The sequence below is a fragment of the Rhinolophus hipposideros genome (assembly GCF_964194185.1).
Source record: "Rhinolophus hipposideros genome assembly, chromosome: 6".
In the NCBI taxonomy this organism is placed as follows: domain Eukaryota; kingdom Metazoa; phylum Chordata; class Mammalia; order Chiroptera; family Rhinolophidae; genus Rhinolophus; species Rhinolophus hipposideros.
The window spans coordinates 77,953,191-77,967,963 of NC_138052.1; the positions used below are offsets into that span (position 1 = coordinate 77,953,191).

The following is a 14,773-nucleotide window of genomic DNA, read 5'->3' on the forward strand; positions in this document are numbered from 1 at the left end:
CGACTTGTCTTTTTCACTCTCTATGTAGGCTGTAAAGTGGGTCTCAAAAAGGCTCCCGTTCCTTTACTGGCTGAATCTGTCAGCCTGGCTTTGCCTGGCTTGACAGTGTTGAAATATATAAAGAATTCTTGAAGTTCACTATAAAAAACAAAAAAACAAGCAAACCAACTAAAATAGACTATTCGCCAAAGAAGATATCTGGAAGACAAACATGCACATTTAAAGCTCGTTACCATTATCATTAAACATTAGGGAAATGCAAATGAAAACCACAATGAGCTACCACAGCATACCTATTAGAACAAAATAAAATAAAAAAACACAAGTGCTGGAGAAGATGCAGAGCAATTGGAACTCTTATATTGTTGTTAGGAAGACAAAATGATAGACACTGGAAAAACAGCTTGTCAAGTTCTTTTCTTTCTTTCTTTCTTTCTTTTTTTTTTTAATTGGGGAATATTGGAAAACGGTGTGTTTTTCCGGGATGTTAAGTCATCATTTTTCAATCTAGTTGTGGGGGGCACAGCTCAGCTCCAAGTCAGGTCATTATTTTTCATTTCTTTCAGTCTAGTTGTGGAGGGCACAGCTCACTGGCTCATGTGGGACTCGAACTGTTGACCTTGGTGTTATGAGCACCACAGTCCAACCACTGAGACAACCCGTCGTCCACAGGTGGCTCAGCAAAAAGTTCAAGCCGTTGCTTCTCACTGGCCCATGTGGGAATTGAGTCAGCGACCTTCTTGTTATGAGCTCACGCTCTAACCAAGTCATCTGGCCACCCCTTGGCAATTTCTTATAACGTTTAAGAAATTTACCTTCAGAAAGGTAAATTTCTTACCTTTTACACATTTACCTTTCTGACTCAGTAATTTCTCTCCTAGGAATTTAATCTTAGCACCACAGATGTCCTTAAGCAAAGCGAATGAATAAACAAACTGTGGGACATCCATACAGTGGAATACTATTTAACACTAAAAAAGAAACACACTATTAATTCATGCAACATGAATGAATCTTAAACGCATTTTGCTAAAAGAATGAAGCCATTCTTAAAAGGTCATATACTATATGATTCCATTTATATGACAATCTCAAAATGACAGAGCTATAATAACAGAGAACAGATCAGTGGTTGCCAGGGGTTAGAGGTTCAGGGAGAACATGACTACAAAGGGCATGGGGAAGTTTTTGGTCATGATGAAACTGCTCTGTATCCTGATTATATTGGTGGTTGCATGAATCTGTACATATGCTAAAATTCAGAGAACTAAAAAAGGGCTTTTTTACCGTATGTATGTAAAGCAAAAAAAGCTGTGTGGGGGGCAAATTTGCTGTGTGTTAATTTAAAAAAAATTTAGAAAGAGAGAAGGAAAAAAGAAAGAAGGGAGGACTGTTATAAGAGACTTAAGAGACAATATAAAATTGTGCAATTTCTTGGCCTTGTTTGGATCCCTATTTGAACAAACTAGCCACAAAAGGCACTGATATAACCAAGAAAAATTTAATGTTAATTTGGAACTATATGTTAAATTTAAGTTTTTAAAGTATGATAATGGCCTTGTAGTTACATGAAAAAAAAAAAAACAAAAACACAAAAAACGAAATCTTCATCAGTTTGAAATATATGCATACATAAGAGATAGAATTAAATCTGGGATTTGCTTTAAAATAATTGAGAAAAAAGTGAGGGAGATACATTGGCAAATGTTGAAGCTCGAGGTTCATTATACAGTCTTCTCATTTTTGAGTATGTTTGAAGTTTTCTGTAACTTCTTTTCTTAAAAATGGAAAATTAGAATTAAAAAATAGAGTAGAACTTCTTTTCAACATGTATTATAAAGCAGTAGACATGATAGGCCTACAGTTGGTTTCCATCTCAATGTCAAATCTTTCCAATGACTCCAAATAAATAAATGCTGTGTATGCCAAAAATAATACTGACCTATGAAAAAATTTAGTATCCTAGAAATCTTATACCTGTGCAGTAAACTACTAAAATTACTAGATTAGTGAAGATTTGCAGTTAGATTTTACAGTAGCAATTCAAAACAGTTTCTCTTACATCTTGTCATTTCAATGACACTCAAAGAAATTAGGGCAAAAATAATTTTAAAGCAATAACTATGTTTCTAAAAATCTCAGCCGCAAACCAAAATTACTCAAGCTTTTTTGATTCTCATTAATTATTTACACACTATGGCTTTCTTGCTGTGTTGGTCCAATCTGTTCTTTTAAGCACTATTATTATTTATCATTTCTTGAGCACTTTGCACTGTGTGAGATACAGACGATAAACTCCCACCCTAGGAAACAGCAATCAAAGCCACACAAGCAAAACACAACCATTAGCTATTTAAGAAATGAAAACCAAATGAAAGGGTAAGAAGCACATTCTGAACTCCCTATTTTGCTTTCAGTTTTAAGCTCACGATACAACCCATGTTTCTTTTGAGGGTGCAAAACAACAATAGTTGGCAAGATAAGCAACAAATTTAGAAGAGATAGAAAATGTCCCAGCGATCATTCCAAGATAGTATCTTACCTTAGAAATCCTTTCACTTTCTTATATATCAAAATCACTAGAACCTATTCCGAGCTCTAGTGAACTGCAATAGCTTTGTGCATGTGTGTGTATGATTTAGGTCTGCCCAGCAGACTTCTCTGTTCCCTTTCTTTTGATAATACCACTCTGCTCCAGGAACTGCTTCTCTCAGTCTCTGCGCTCCTGATGGGACTGTCAATCACAGTGCTCCTTTCCCCTACCTTATAATGACACTGTGCTCCAGGATGTGATCCTGGAGCAGCCCAAGGTCATTTTTATAGGCCCTGTAATGAAATTTCTCTGCAGTGTCCATTAGGCCAATTTACAAAGAAAGGTAAAAATAAGCGTGTACAGTGTAAATGCTGGCAGGCTTAAACCCTAAAATCAGGCCCCTGAGACCCTAGTTCCCACAGTTGTTTAGATTGCATGGCCACAATCTTTTTAAGCTAGCACATTCACTTTTGGCTTACAATGGTGTGAATTGGGTTTCTTTTGTCATTTGCACCTGAAAGAGTCCTGAGACGTTAAATAAATTACCATGGGTCCTAAATGGTAGCGTTATCATTCAAATCCAAGTTTGGCTACCACTACCTAACAGGTTTTCCCTACTCTGTTAATTTACTTTATATCCTACAGATGTTGTATTCCTAAAATCTAGTTTCCTTTAAGATTGGGAAAGGAAGAGAAAGAGGCTGAGGGGTGAGGGTTGATCCGTCTAATCGTATATTGTTTCCTGATAGTATGAGGGAGGTGAAAGCTGCTAATACGGTATACTATCTAATAAAAATTTACTTTAACCCATTTTGTATGGGTATTTAATGCAAATGAGCAAGAACTCAAGCTGGCAATCAAATAAATTACCCAAGAGCAAGTCAGAGGTGTATAATTCTAGGAATAGTATGAAAGTATTTTCTCTTCCCTCTGCTCTGTCCAATCAGACTGGTTGAATTAAAAAATAATGTTTAATACCAACAACACCAAACAAAATGTTTAGCCTTTCTAAATTGAAAAAGAATACATATTTCTTTCCTTATAAAAACTACTTTATTCACTGTCTTACCAGTATATGCAAAAAAACAAGTACTGAAATGATGCCAACTGTTTACAAATTAAATTAATGCTTTGTTTTTTTTATAATAATTACTTTTAGTTTCAAATAAAACATCGTTTCCTCACTTTCCTATTTTAAATGCTTACTTTATTCCTTTTATGGCACTTATCATGATTTGAACTTGTTTATTTATGTACTTCTTTATTTATTTATAACTTATTTGTTTATTCATCCATTAGCAGGAATCTTGCCAAGTTTCATTTGCCATCATATTTTTAACAGCCTGGAGTATAGAAGACATAAAGTATTTGTTAAATTAATTTTAAAAATACACTGTTCTAAAATAAAAGTCACTATTTTGATATTTATACAATATACCAGTATCTTAAAACTAAAGGATAATGAATTATTCTGTATTCCTCTGTAAAACTGGGATGGGAATCTGTTGAAAGCCCAAGTGTCAGTGGATGAGAGGACCAATGACTTCTCCAGTGGGGTTAGGCAAATGCTTAGCTAAGTGTTTGGAAGGATTCCTGCTTCAACTACCGTAGCCCTTCATTCATCAGCATTTTAAGGGACTCTACATAAACTTTTGTTTGAAGAAACGGTTCCATGACTTAAGAACAGAGACAGGGTATTGGGGTAGAATTCCACTGTTCTGGGGAATTTCAAACAAAACATAGCTGAAATTATTTTGTATTCTAAATTATGTTTCTTTTCCTTTTAATGTCAATGTGCTGTATTATTATTGTTTTTATAGTATAAGAACAAAATTATTTCTGCCTCAATTTTAAACATTTAATAAATTATGTTTTTTTAGAATTTTAGGGATAAGTGAAACACCAAGGCTTCTAAAATAAGAAAATCTTTGTCTTTAACTATATGTAAAATTTAAATTTAAACCTTATGTAGGAGAATTTGAGAATCTTTGGATTCAAAGTTTTCTCCCCCCTCTGTGTTAATCTTAAATTTGCATTTGATTTCTTTCTCTATAGGAAAGCAGACAAAAACATGTTTAGTGTTTCTTCCCTCTCCAGGTTGCATTTTGTTTTGAGTAGATTTAAAACCAGATTAGTTGTAATAGGATTCCAGGATGTGGGCAGATGTCTATTTGTCACTGATGATCTCTTTTGCAATCAGCTCCTTCATTATTTCATTGGTACCACCATAGATTGGCTGAAGACGGGCATCCACATAAGCTCTGGATAAATCAGAAGATGATTGAATGAATAAATAAAAGATATTAGAAATTATAAATTTTTTTTCACCATGTAACTATTAATTACTTTAAAGTATTCATTTAATGAAATCCAAACAACAAAAGTTTTTCATAAATTTTTTTCAGTATGGCATTCATCCTCGATTGTATTAATTACAGAATTCTATTAAAATAGTGATCATCTATCAATATAGCTTTGTTTTAGTTTGCTTGAAGAGACTACAAATTCAAAATAACATTTATAGGTTTGTTTTGTTTGATTTAATTTTGTAAAAGTCAGCACATATGGTATCTTTCTTGAAAGACCAATTTAGATTTAGAAATGGATGGAATGTTTAAATTTCTTGCTATCTTTAATGTTTTCCAAGGAAGTTAAAGTCCACTAGTTTTGTAGAAAACAAAAGAGAAAAGAGTGTACATATTTTCTAACATCCTGTTAGATTTCCACCATCACTGCTGCCGTCAGGGTATAAAATGATGCTTTAGAAAATATTACTTCCCACAAAGTTAACAAGTAACTTATTTCTTGGAAATGGTTAATAGTCACCCCAGTAATGTATGAGGTTAAAATCCTGAGTGGCTGAATTCACTGGCACAAAAAAATGAAAAAAATGACATCAAAAATGTACTTTTGGTAGCAATGACAATAACCATGAGGCTGTATAGTTGTTTTTACCTTTTCTCGTCTCATTTTATCCTCTCAGCTCTGGGATCAGGGAGAATAAATATTGTATTGTTTTGCAGGTAAAGGAACTGAGGTGCAGAGAAGTTAATACATTTACTCATTAATAGTTTCTATTTAATGCTCAAATAACAAATGATCAGCAGACTGGGATGAGAAGGTAGGTATCCTGACATTTTGGCAAGTATCTTTTTTATTACATCACAATATTTTCATTGACCCAGGAATGTAGAGCTAGTTATTGAGCTTTGGACTTTCTAGTAGACAAACTCAAAGGCATTCCTTTTTCAAGCATAAAATGTTTTTTTTTTTTTAATTGAATTTTTGAGACAAATTAAATGCGCCAGCTCTCTAGAAACGTGACCTATTCTGGATTTACCTTTCTCCACATTTCATCATGGGACCTTGCAAAAAGTAAGTAGTCAATAAATATTTACAGATTTGATTTACTGTATTACAAAGGAATTTTATTGTCTCAATACCTACTGTCTAGAGAAACTTGAAAATCTAGAGACATTTGTGTTTTCAAATATATATATTTTTCTGTTGAACAGATTCCATTGCTGTCCACAAAATCCAGCCCCTGCATTTAGAGGATCTACCTGGCATTTCAGACTGCTACAGCAATCTCAATGCTTTTAGACATTTTTGGACTAGGTTGGGCACTTTTTTTCATTACAGAAGTTCCAATGGAATAAGTAACGACAGAGATCAGTAGACTTTTTATAGGTTACTAATTAAATTCAGTCATCAACTAAAATTAACAGAGAAAGGCAGCAGAATGAATGTTTAACCACACAAATGATGGAGCTCTGTGTCTCAGGCTGCTCTTCCTACCTAGCATGGCAGCGAAATCTTGAAATGGCAAAGCTTAAGCCTCACTTCTCACAGATCCCAAGCCTAGTGATTAAGACTGAAATAAACTCATTCTTAAGAGCTGTTATGTAAAAAGAAACAAAAAACAAATAAAATGAAACAAAACAAAGAGCACCTCTTTTTCTATGAAACCAAGACTCAGCAATACACACACAAAGACTGTATATATAGCTTTATCTGAGGATATAAGAAACACACTTAGATTTTTTTCTATTAAATCACAGTCTGTACACATCCACACACTGCCTAATGTGTCTAATCAGTTTTTTCTGATATTATCTACTATTCTCTCTTGTTATAAGAAGTTCCTTCTCTATGTCTTTGGGGAGAGAAATAGCAGTGTAGTTTAAAAGTTCATACAATCTTTGAAGTAATAAACTGGCCAAGAAAGGGATTATTATTCCTGAAAGGAAATATAAGTCTCTCAAACTGAAACCAGGGATTTCAAATACTAAGCCATCAAGCTACCATTTTCGCTTGCTAATGACCTGAAGGAATAGCTTCTGAGAAAACAGAGGCCAAGACTTATTATACTCGAGTCCTGGGCTATGTAGATGGTTGACTGCTCTTCACCTAATACGTCTTCCTTAGAACCCAGCACTAAACCAGACAAACACTGAGCCACCACATGTCTACTTTCCCAGCAGCAGTTGTAACAGCACAGTTAAGTAAAAAAATATAAACATCCATTATTATATCACTTTCCTAACATCGTGAATTATTGTGAATAGAGGGGTTAACATTGTGAATAAAACATGAAAATGCTCAGGAAAAATTTCAGTGATAATTTAATTTGTGCTACCATAACTCGATGTTTACTTTTGATTTCCTGACTATATGTAGATAAAAAATAAATCTGCTTTTGATGAAAGTCCTGTTTGAAGTAGTTCTAAAAGGATATACCAAAATCCAAGTCCAAGGATTGATTTAAAAAAAAAAAATCATTTAGCTACTTCATGCTTACAGTCACAAAACAGGGAAAAAGCCCTACTTATGGCTGAGTTTTTATAAAAGGTTGTAAATTATATACACCCTGAGATTAAAACGTTATGAGCTGCCCAATAGCTACAGAAAATGAGTCAATTATATCTATAACCTGAATAACTATGGTTAGTCAAAAATAAAACATTATTCAACTATTAAAAATGTGATATTAGTCCTCTGTATAAGTCAAATAAAGCCAAGCATCAGGCTTTAGCATATTGACCTCTTCACTCTCTTTAAAAATGAAATCCTAGTGGTGAGCAGATAACATAAAGCTGTTTCCATCTGCTTGAATACATTGTGTAGTCAGTTGAAAAATACAAAGATTTTGCACCTCCTTTGCCTCTATACTCAAAGTACTATGTACAGTGATTTTCCTTTCTCTTCACATCATCCAGAAGAGTGTAACAGAACAGCGATACTCACTTTGCAATTGGGTACTCCCACATGTATCCCCAGCCTCCATGGAGCTGTACACAGTCATAAGCTACCCTGTTTTGTACCTCAGATGCCCTAAATGACCGAAATAAAAAGCAGAAAAGGAACATTTGAAATGGATTTGCACGAGGTGCTTCACAATCAGGAAACAAATTATTTATGAAATGCATACATTTATCAAACAATATAAACTAGGTATATTAGCCAACCAGAGATATCACTGTAATTGTGTGTAAATTACATATGAAATAAATCTCAGGAGAATTTTCACAATAATGAATACTTTATCAATTACATTTCTGGCTGGGTTTTTTATTAAGAATAGAAATAAAATGTGGAAGCGTAGACTATTCGGTTTGGGCCATTTAAGGCCTGAAAAAAAATGCAGTAAAAAAATTTGAATTTGATCTATTTTATTTAGATTCTCTATAACAATCTAAGTTAATGGTATAATTATACAGCCATCTAGTTCCTTTTGCCTTTGTAATACGTCTCTTTTTTTTTTCTTCCCCCAAAGATGTACTTCCTACCTGAGGGCTACAATTTTCAATTCCAGTAACTGTGGAAAAAAATTATTTTTAGGGTTTTCAGAAATAAACAAAAGTAAAAGTGAAAATCTAAGATCTAAAATCTACTACTATTAAAGTACATGCCATCATATAGGAAACTTATTCATGATTATTTGGGAATTATTGTTCCTGAAGTATATGTATTTTAATATGAACTTCTTGAGAGATATTCTTTTCTGACCTTATCACAATAATTTTAACTATTATTAAAACCTGTCAGAGAGCTGGTAGGTATTTAATTCACCTTAACATAAAAATATAAGTTAGGTCAAAATTATTTTCAACTTATTTTTCAATAGCGGGAAACATAAAGCAAAGGGAAGCATTTTCCTATTTAAAATAATGTTTAAAATGTTTAACTCAAGCCATAGGACAGGTGAAGATGATTCCCAAGAAACACATTCAATATAATGATTAACAGACAAGACTCAGGGGCAACAGTATTTGGAATTCTATAAATTTTTGTGTTTGGCAAGTATTTTAACAAAATATTTACTGGGCTATAACTAGTTCTTTCCTCTGCTTCAAAATGGAATACCAGTATGTCTACATAAACCTGGTACTTTCAAAGAACAATGAGGTCAATAGCTATCCAAATATACGTTTTTTTCAAAAATATCTAAAGTTTCTTTTACACTTTTTCCAACTGGTCAAAGAACTTGCTATAAATGTAAATGTAAAATGCCTCCCCCAAAAGGGCAAGTTCCTAGTAATTTCACATCAATTTCAACTTGACAATTTTATTATTTTGGAATCATTACATAAAACTATTATGCATATTTCCCCATTCTACTCCTGACTGAACTGAACACAAGTTAATGAATAATGACAGGAATTTTTTCTAGGTTATTTTTGGGCTAATGAGATGTGAGAATGTTTATTTTTTAAAACAGAACAAACCAAACTCACATCTAGAATCTGATTTAAACTATGTCCTTGCGTCTTAAAATACACAAAACTCCGTATAGGGGTCTTTTTTTCAATCAATTAATTTTTAATACCATTGCTAATCATCTTTAATACAAATGGAAGTCTTTTTAAACTTAAGAGGACATTTTTTCTTTATACTTAATAGAGCATGTGCAACTTTTGATTGGATAGTCAATTCTTCAGAAATTCTTTTTTGACCTGAAAAATACCTTAAATAGAAAAATCCTGTCCAATCTACTCATTTCACAGATATCAAAATGTTGTTCCAGAGAAAATTAAATTTAATTATAGCAATTTAATGAAAGAATTGGGACTACTCCAGGACTCTTAAGTTTTGCTGTAATTTTTTGGTCTCACTCTTGTGCCACACTTCAGATAATTTGAAATTAAACTTACCTGAATGAACTAATCAGACATCCTACTTCAGTGTCTTAGTATTTTATTTTCAATGGCATGCTGAAAGTTAAATACCAACTTGAGTAATTTTTAGCACATTATAAATAGACTTAATGGGACCTTTCAGCGTTTTTTTTTAAAAGGTTGGCTCTTACTGCTAGTTCTCATTTACACAGCCTTCTTCCTTTAAGACCCTCAAGGTTGAGTTTAAAGTTGGAAGAATTCCATAACAGTCTGTGAAAACACCACATTTTAATTACTGTAGCACACATACCAATATTTCGCCATGGCAGCAGTGGCAGAGTCCAGACGTTTTTCTTCATGCAGCTGGAGACAGCTGTCCACAAAAGCTCTGGTTACACATATGTGTGTTTTTAATTCTGCTAGCTTATGCTGCACTGTCTTGAATTTAAAGGAAATGAAAGATAAAAATGAGCACGGCAGAAGAGCAGATTTTGAGTCACCTAGCGATCAAAAATTATATAATAAAAGAATTTTAGAACAAAACAAAAGTAGAATTACCTGTTTTTTTCCTTCAAAAAAGAGGCATATGTTAACTAGAGAGCTTAAATTTAAAACCCACTATCTTTCATTGCTAAGGCAATTTGTACTAAAAGATGCAAAAATAAATACATAAATAATCATTGTATGTTTTAGATTAAAACTTGTAGACCAGGGAAGATTCTTGAAACACTGCATGACTTTGATAGGTGAGCACCATCTTGTGGTATAGTCTGTTAGGTACAACTATTGAAAACCTATTTTCCTTCGGAATCTAAATCCATGAAGAATTTTTCTCTATTAATAAAATTAAGTAATCATATTTGTCTATTCTCCTTCTTTGTCTTGGAATAAAGTAACAATCTGGAAGGACAACATCAAAAACATTATTTTATATTGCAAGGTATTTAATCTAGACCTGTAGAATGCCATAGAAGAATAACCGAATCAGAGTACTCAGGAGATCAAAGTCCAGTACCCCAACCTCTTCCACATTTCCCCACCCGCCCTCTTCTCTCTCCCAAAGCTTATCTAGCAAAGGCTCTAACTTTAACTGAATTGTCTGTATTAACATATCCATATATCTCTTCCTGCTGGTCATAAACCACCAATAGTATTCTTGGAAATCCTTCTATCTAGACCATCCTCAATTATTCTTGACTACTCTCACTTCAATCAAATTTTCTTGTATTCCTGACTCTTGGCTCTTACATCTTGAACTTTAAGTTTACATCTGGTCTCTTTAGCACCAACTCTTGAAGGTCTTTCAGGAAAGTGGCTTGGAGTTGAAATACTGGCTTTCCACTTTGGGGAACCTCCAAAAAGTACACCCCATTCTAGTTGACCTTCTAAGTTCAAGGCCCAGCTACAGTCAGCTGGCTCTATCTTCGTTGTAGAAATTCGGGTAGAAAAAGAGTTGTGATCATCTGCTGTGGAAGTTTTGAGTGAGATCTTCACTGTGGCTAATAAAAGGCATATAAGTTAGTGACAAACGTGTCTCAGTGAAACTCAAACTAGAAATGAACCCCACCTATGTACTGGCAAGTCCAAAGCCTTGATTGAGTCCTCAAAGGAAGGCTTTGGGGACCCGATTGTCAGAGGATGCTGGCCGTGCCTTTGTTATTGGTTACAGCAATTCTCAAACCTTCCAGCATCATTGAGGTGGGGACAGTTTGAGTACTTTCCATTTCTGGAAAAGAATAGAGAAGGAGCATAACAAGACTGAGGACCAGGCAAGACCAGGGTGTGACAGGTGGAGTAGGAGATCTGAAGGACAGATTCCTCTTAGATGTGCAGACAAAACTACCGTGCTGATGAAAAACCCAACTGGCTACCTTTCCCTTGGCTTTACCCCATCTTGTTCTAGAAAAAGACAGTGTAACTGGCACTTAATGATTCCAAAACCAAGCAGTGGGAAGGCTGATGCCATCTTTTCCCCACTTCTGTATCACGACCTCTAATTCAGAGGTTACATCGAAACCTTCTTCCCTTCTCATTCTTTTCCTGACTTTTTCTATAGCCCTTTCTCTTCATTTATATTTAATTGGGCCAAATCTCTACCCTTTAATCAGCACAAAGTTCCCCACTCCCACCCAACATATCCAAGTTTACTCACAGAAAATCTAAAGATAGAATAAGAAGTGAAAAAGTGGGGAAATACTTTTCTATACATTGAAAACAGTGAAAATCCCTGAAACTCAGTTCTAAAGTTCTAAGCCTACTCCTGGTTTAGTTCAATGACACTTTATTTGGAAAATAAAGGAAAATCCGACAAGTCTCAAGATACTTTTTCCCCGCCCCCACCCCCATGGATGGCACATTTGAGAATTTATGTACTCTTTCGAATATGAGAGAATCAAGATCTCTAAGCCCAATTCTCTCATATGAGAGCTGTTCCTATGAGAACGCTGGGAGCTTCTAGAAACTGAAGTTAACTTTCAGACCAGGATGGGCTCATTTAGAATTCTTGTGTCAGTACATGCAGCGAGGTCCCCAGGTTTGAAGGTATTAATGCCTCCAAGAGTACATAATTTACTACTGGGGATAAAGAGATGAAAAATGTACATATTCTTGGCACTGAGTTCAGTGTTACTAAGCAGGTTTGGTCTTTGCTCTTCACTGCAGACATTGTGTCATAGTTTTTGAAATTATTTTCTAATAAACAGCAGCTACTAATTGTATTACACATTATTAGTGATAAAAATGAACTGGCATCTTAAGATGATTAACCATAGAGCTGGGTGGACTATGAGTAGAGCTGGGCTCCTTATTAATTCTCTAGTCCTGACTTCCTATTAAACTTTGTGGTAGTAACTTCTGGGGGGGCGGGATGCTAATAAATAGGGAAGCCATCTTGGGTGGCCGGCTGGGACACCGGCTGGCAAGTGTGCCTTCTCACACTCTTTGTGGGCTTTGTTTCTTTTTCTTTTGCTGAATAAACCGCTCTTTTGGTGGACTACCTGGAGAATTATTTGGCCGGTCGACATTAGCAAGGTGCTTTGTGTGAATGATCAACATGCTCGTAGCAATATTTTTTAACATTCATTAATAGTCACTAATAAATAATACAGCATCTAGCATTTTAAAAAAAATTCCCTGAAGGTACTATATGGCCCAGATAGAGTCTCTTTCATAGTTCTAAATGACAGAACTCTTAGAATCATAAAATTATGGAACTGGGAGACACCTTGGAGAGGTTAAGTAGCCCAGTATTGCATTTAAACAACACCATTAGTTGTACTCTAATATATTATGACTCTAATATAAAATAGTGTAATATTTTAGATTTGCTACCTAATTTTATAGTTAATTAATCCCCCACACAAGGTCTTAACTGGATATTCCCTTTCTGGAGGAATGTAAGGAAGAAGTGTTATTTTTTTTCCCTCTCCTATGCCTTTTTCTAATATTTTGTGCCCTTCAAATCAAGAGCACATACCACATAGGAAATAACTAAAGCTTGCATTAGAAAGGAACACTGACTTTTCACTTCATTGCCCATGAGAGAAGGAAGTGGGGAAAGAAAAGAAGTCTATCTATCTTAAATTTCAGGGTAGTAACACTAATGGGTGAGTTAAAAGTGTAGTTTCCAGAGTTAGAATATCTGTGTAATCTTGGGTAAGTTACTTAAACTTTCTATGCCTCAATCTCCTTATCTGTAAAATAAGGATAAGTGTGATAGTTATACAGTTACGTACTATGAAAAAAAAACCCAAGACAATCCATTTATCAGTGTCTGGCACACTGGCACAATGCAATGAAAAAAGTGGGAAAATACTGATAAATAATGATAATTAAAATGATAAAAATAATAATAAATGACAGTCATTATCATTATTTAATATCTGAATTTTACTGTTCCATTATCTATTCCATGGAAAATCGTAAGACTTGACATCAAATATGGAGAGTATGAATAAAAAGAAATGAAAATCTTATAACTATTTGCTACTTCAGTATGGTAGGTCTCAATCTTTAAAAGAAAATGAATTTTTCTGAAATGTATCCAAATGGTCAGAAAGGTTCAAAATGTTCAAAATTCAAGGATAACAAAGAGAAAGATAACTAATAGTTAGATGGTCACAAAATTACATTTGACCAATAATAATATGACATTTAAAGGTCTTCTATTTCAATTTAACAACTAGAACCATAGTGCGTGCAGCTCTAGAGTAGATGTAGGCATGTATTGGTCATTCATCTTCTCTGAACACATTCCTACATTGAATGAAAAAATATTATTCATCTGGGTAAATTTATTTATCTAGGTAAAATATTTATCTAAGTAAAACAGAAGATTAGAAGTAATACCTCAGAAATCACAAAACATGTACATTTACTTAGAAAACAATACTACTCGTTTCACTGATATACCAGTGGAAGCAGAATGCTACTGCCACCTAGTGCAATTTTAGTAAACTACCTTTAAAAGAAGGCAAAATGGCACTTGCTTTGAAAAGGATTAAAACTATTATCAAAATATATTTATTCATAATTAAAGCAGTATTTAAAGAGAGTCCTGTTCTTCTATGGGAAACATTATACTAATTTTCTATTTCCTTCACGGTTAAATGTTAAACCACATTTAACGTTGTGAGCTATACTGACAATCTGGGTAACATTATAGTCATCTTGGTTGTAATTTAATATGAATTCCACAACACCGGAATTCTAGATTTCCAGGGAAATGAAAATTATGTCTGTTTGTTTCATTTTTTATAGTACCCAGAATAGGTCTAAAGGCCTGAGTGTTTTAATAAAAACATTTTTGATGTAGAAGTGATGATGGCTGGATTTCAGAGGCAAATGATACTAATTCCAGTTTGGGTACAGCTGGGAAAGTCACAGAATGATACCAAGTGGTATCACTCCCTTTATATTGCTAAAAGGCTATAGTGTGTATGTCCAGAGTCATTCCTAGCAGATTACATCTGAGCACACAACCTTTAGAAGGTAATCAATACATATTGGGTCAGTGAAACAAAAAGGAATAAATCATGTAGGTCAGTATTTCTCAATGGGAGACTACTGGCATTTTGAGTGAGTCTATTAGTTGCTATACAAAGCTATCTGTAAATTACAGAGC

General features: G+C 34.2%; 1 protein-coding gene across 1 annotated transcript in view; it reads right to left on the bottom strand.

Moving 5' to 3' along the window:
* Positions 1–447: 447 nt before the first annotated feature.
* Positions 448–14,773, bottom strand: part of ACADL (acyl-CoA dehydrogenase long chain) — a 32,549-nt gene continuing 18,223 nt past the window's right edge. Inside the window, exons 9-11 of the mRNA XM_081051762.1 lie at positions 9,962–10,089; positions 7,781–7,867; positions 448–4,794 (exon numbers count right to left, since the gene is read on the bottom strand). Of these exons, the coding sequence (XP_080907888.1) occupies positions 4,701–4,794; positions 7,781–7,867; positions 9,962–10,089 (309 nt within the window). The 3' untranslated portion in view covers positions 448–4,700. The remainder of the gene's footprint in view (positions 4,795–7,780; positions 7,868–9,961; positions 10,090–14,773) is intronic.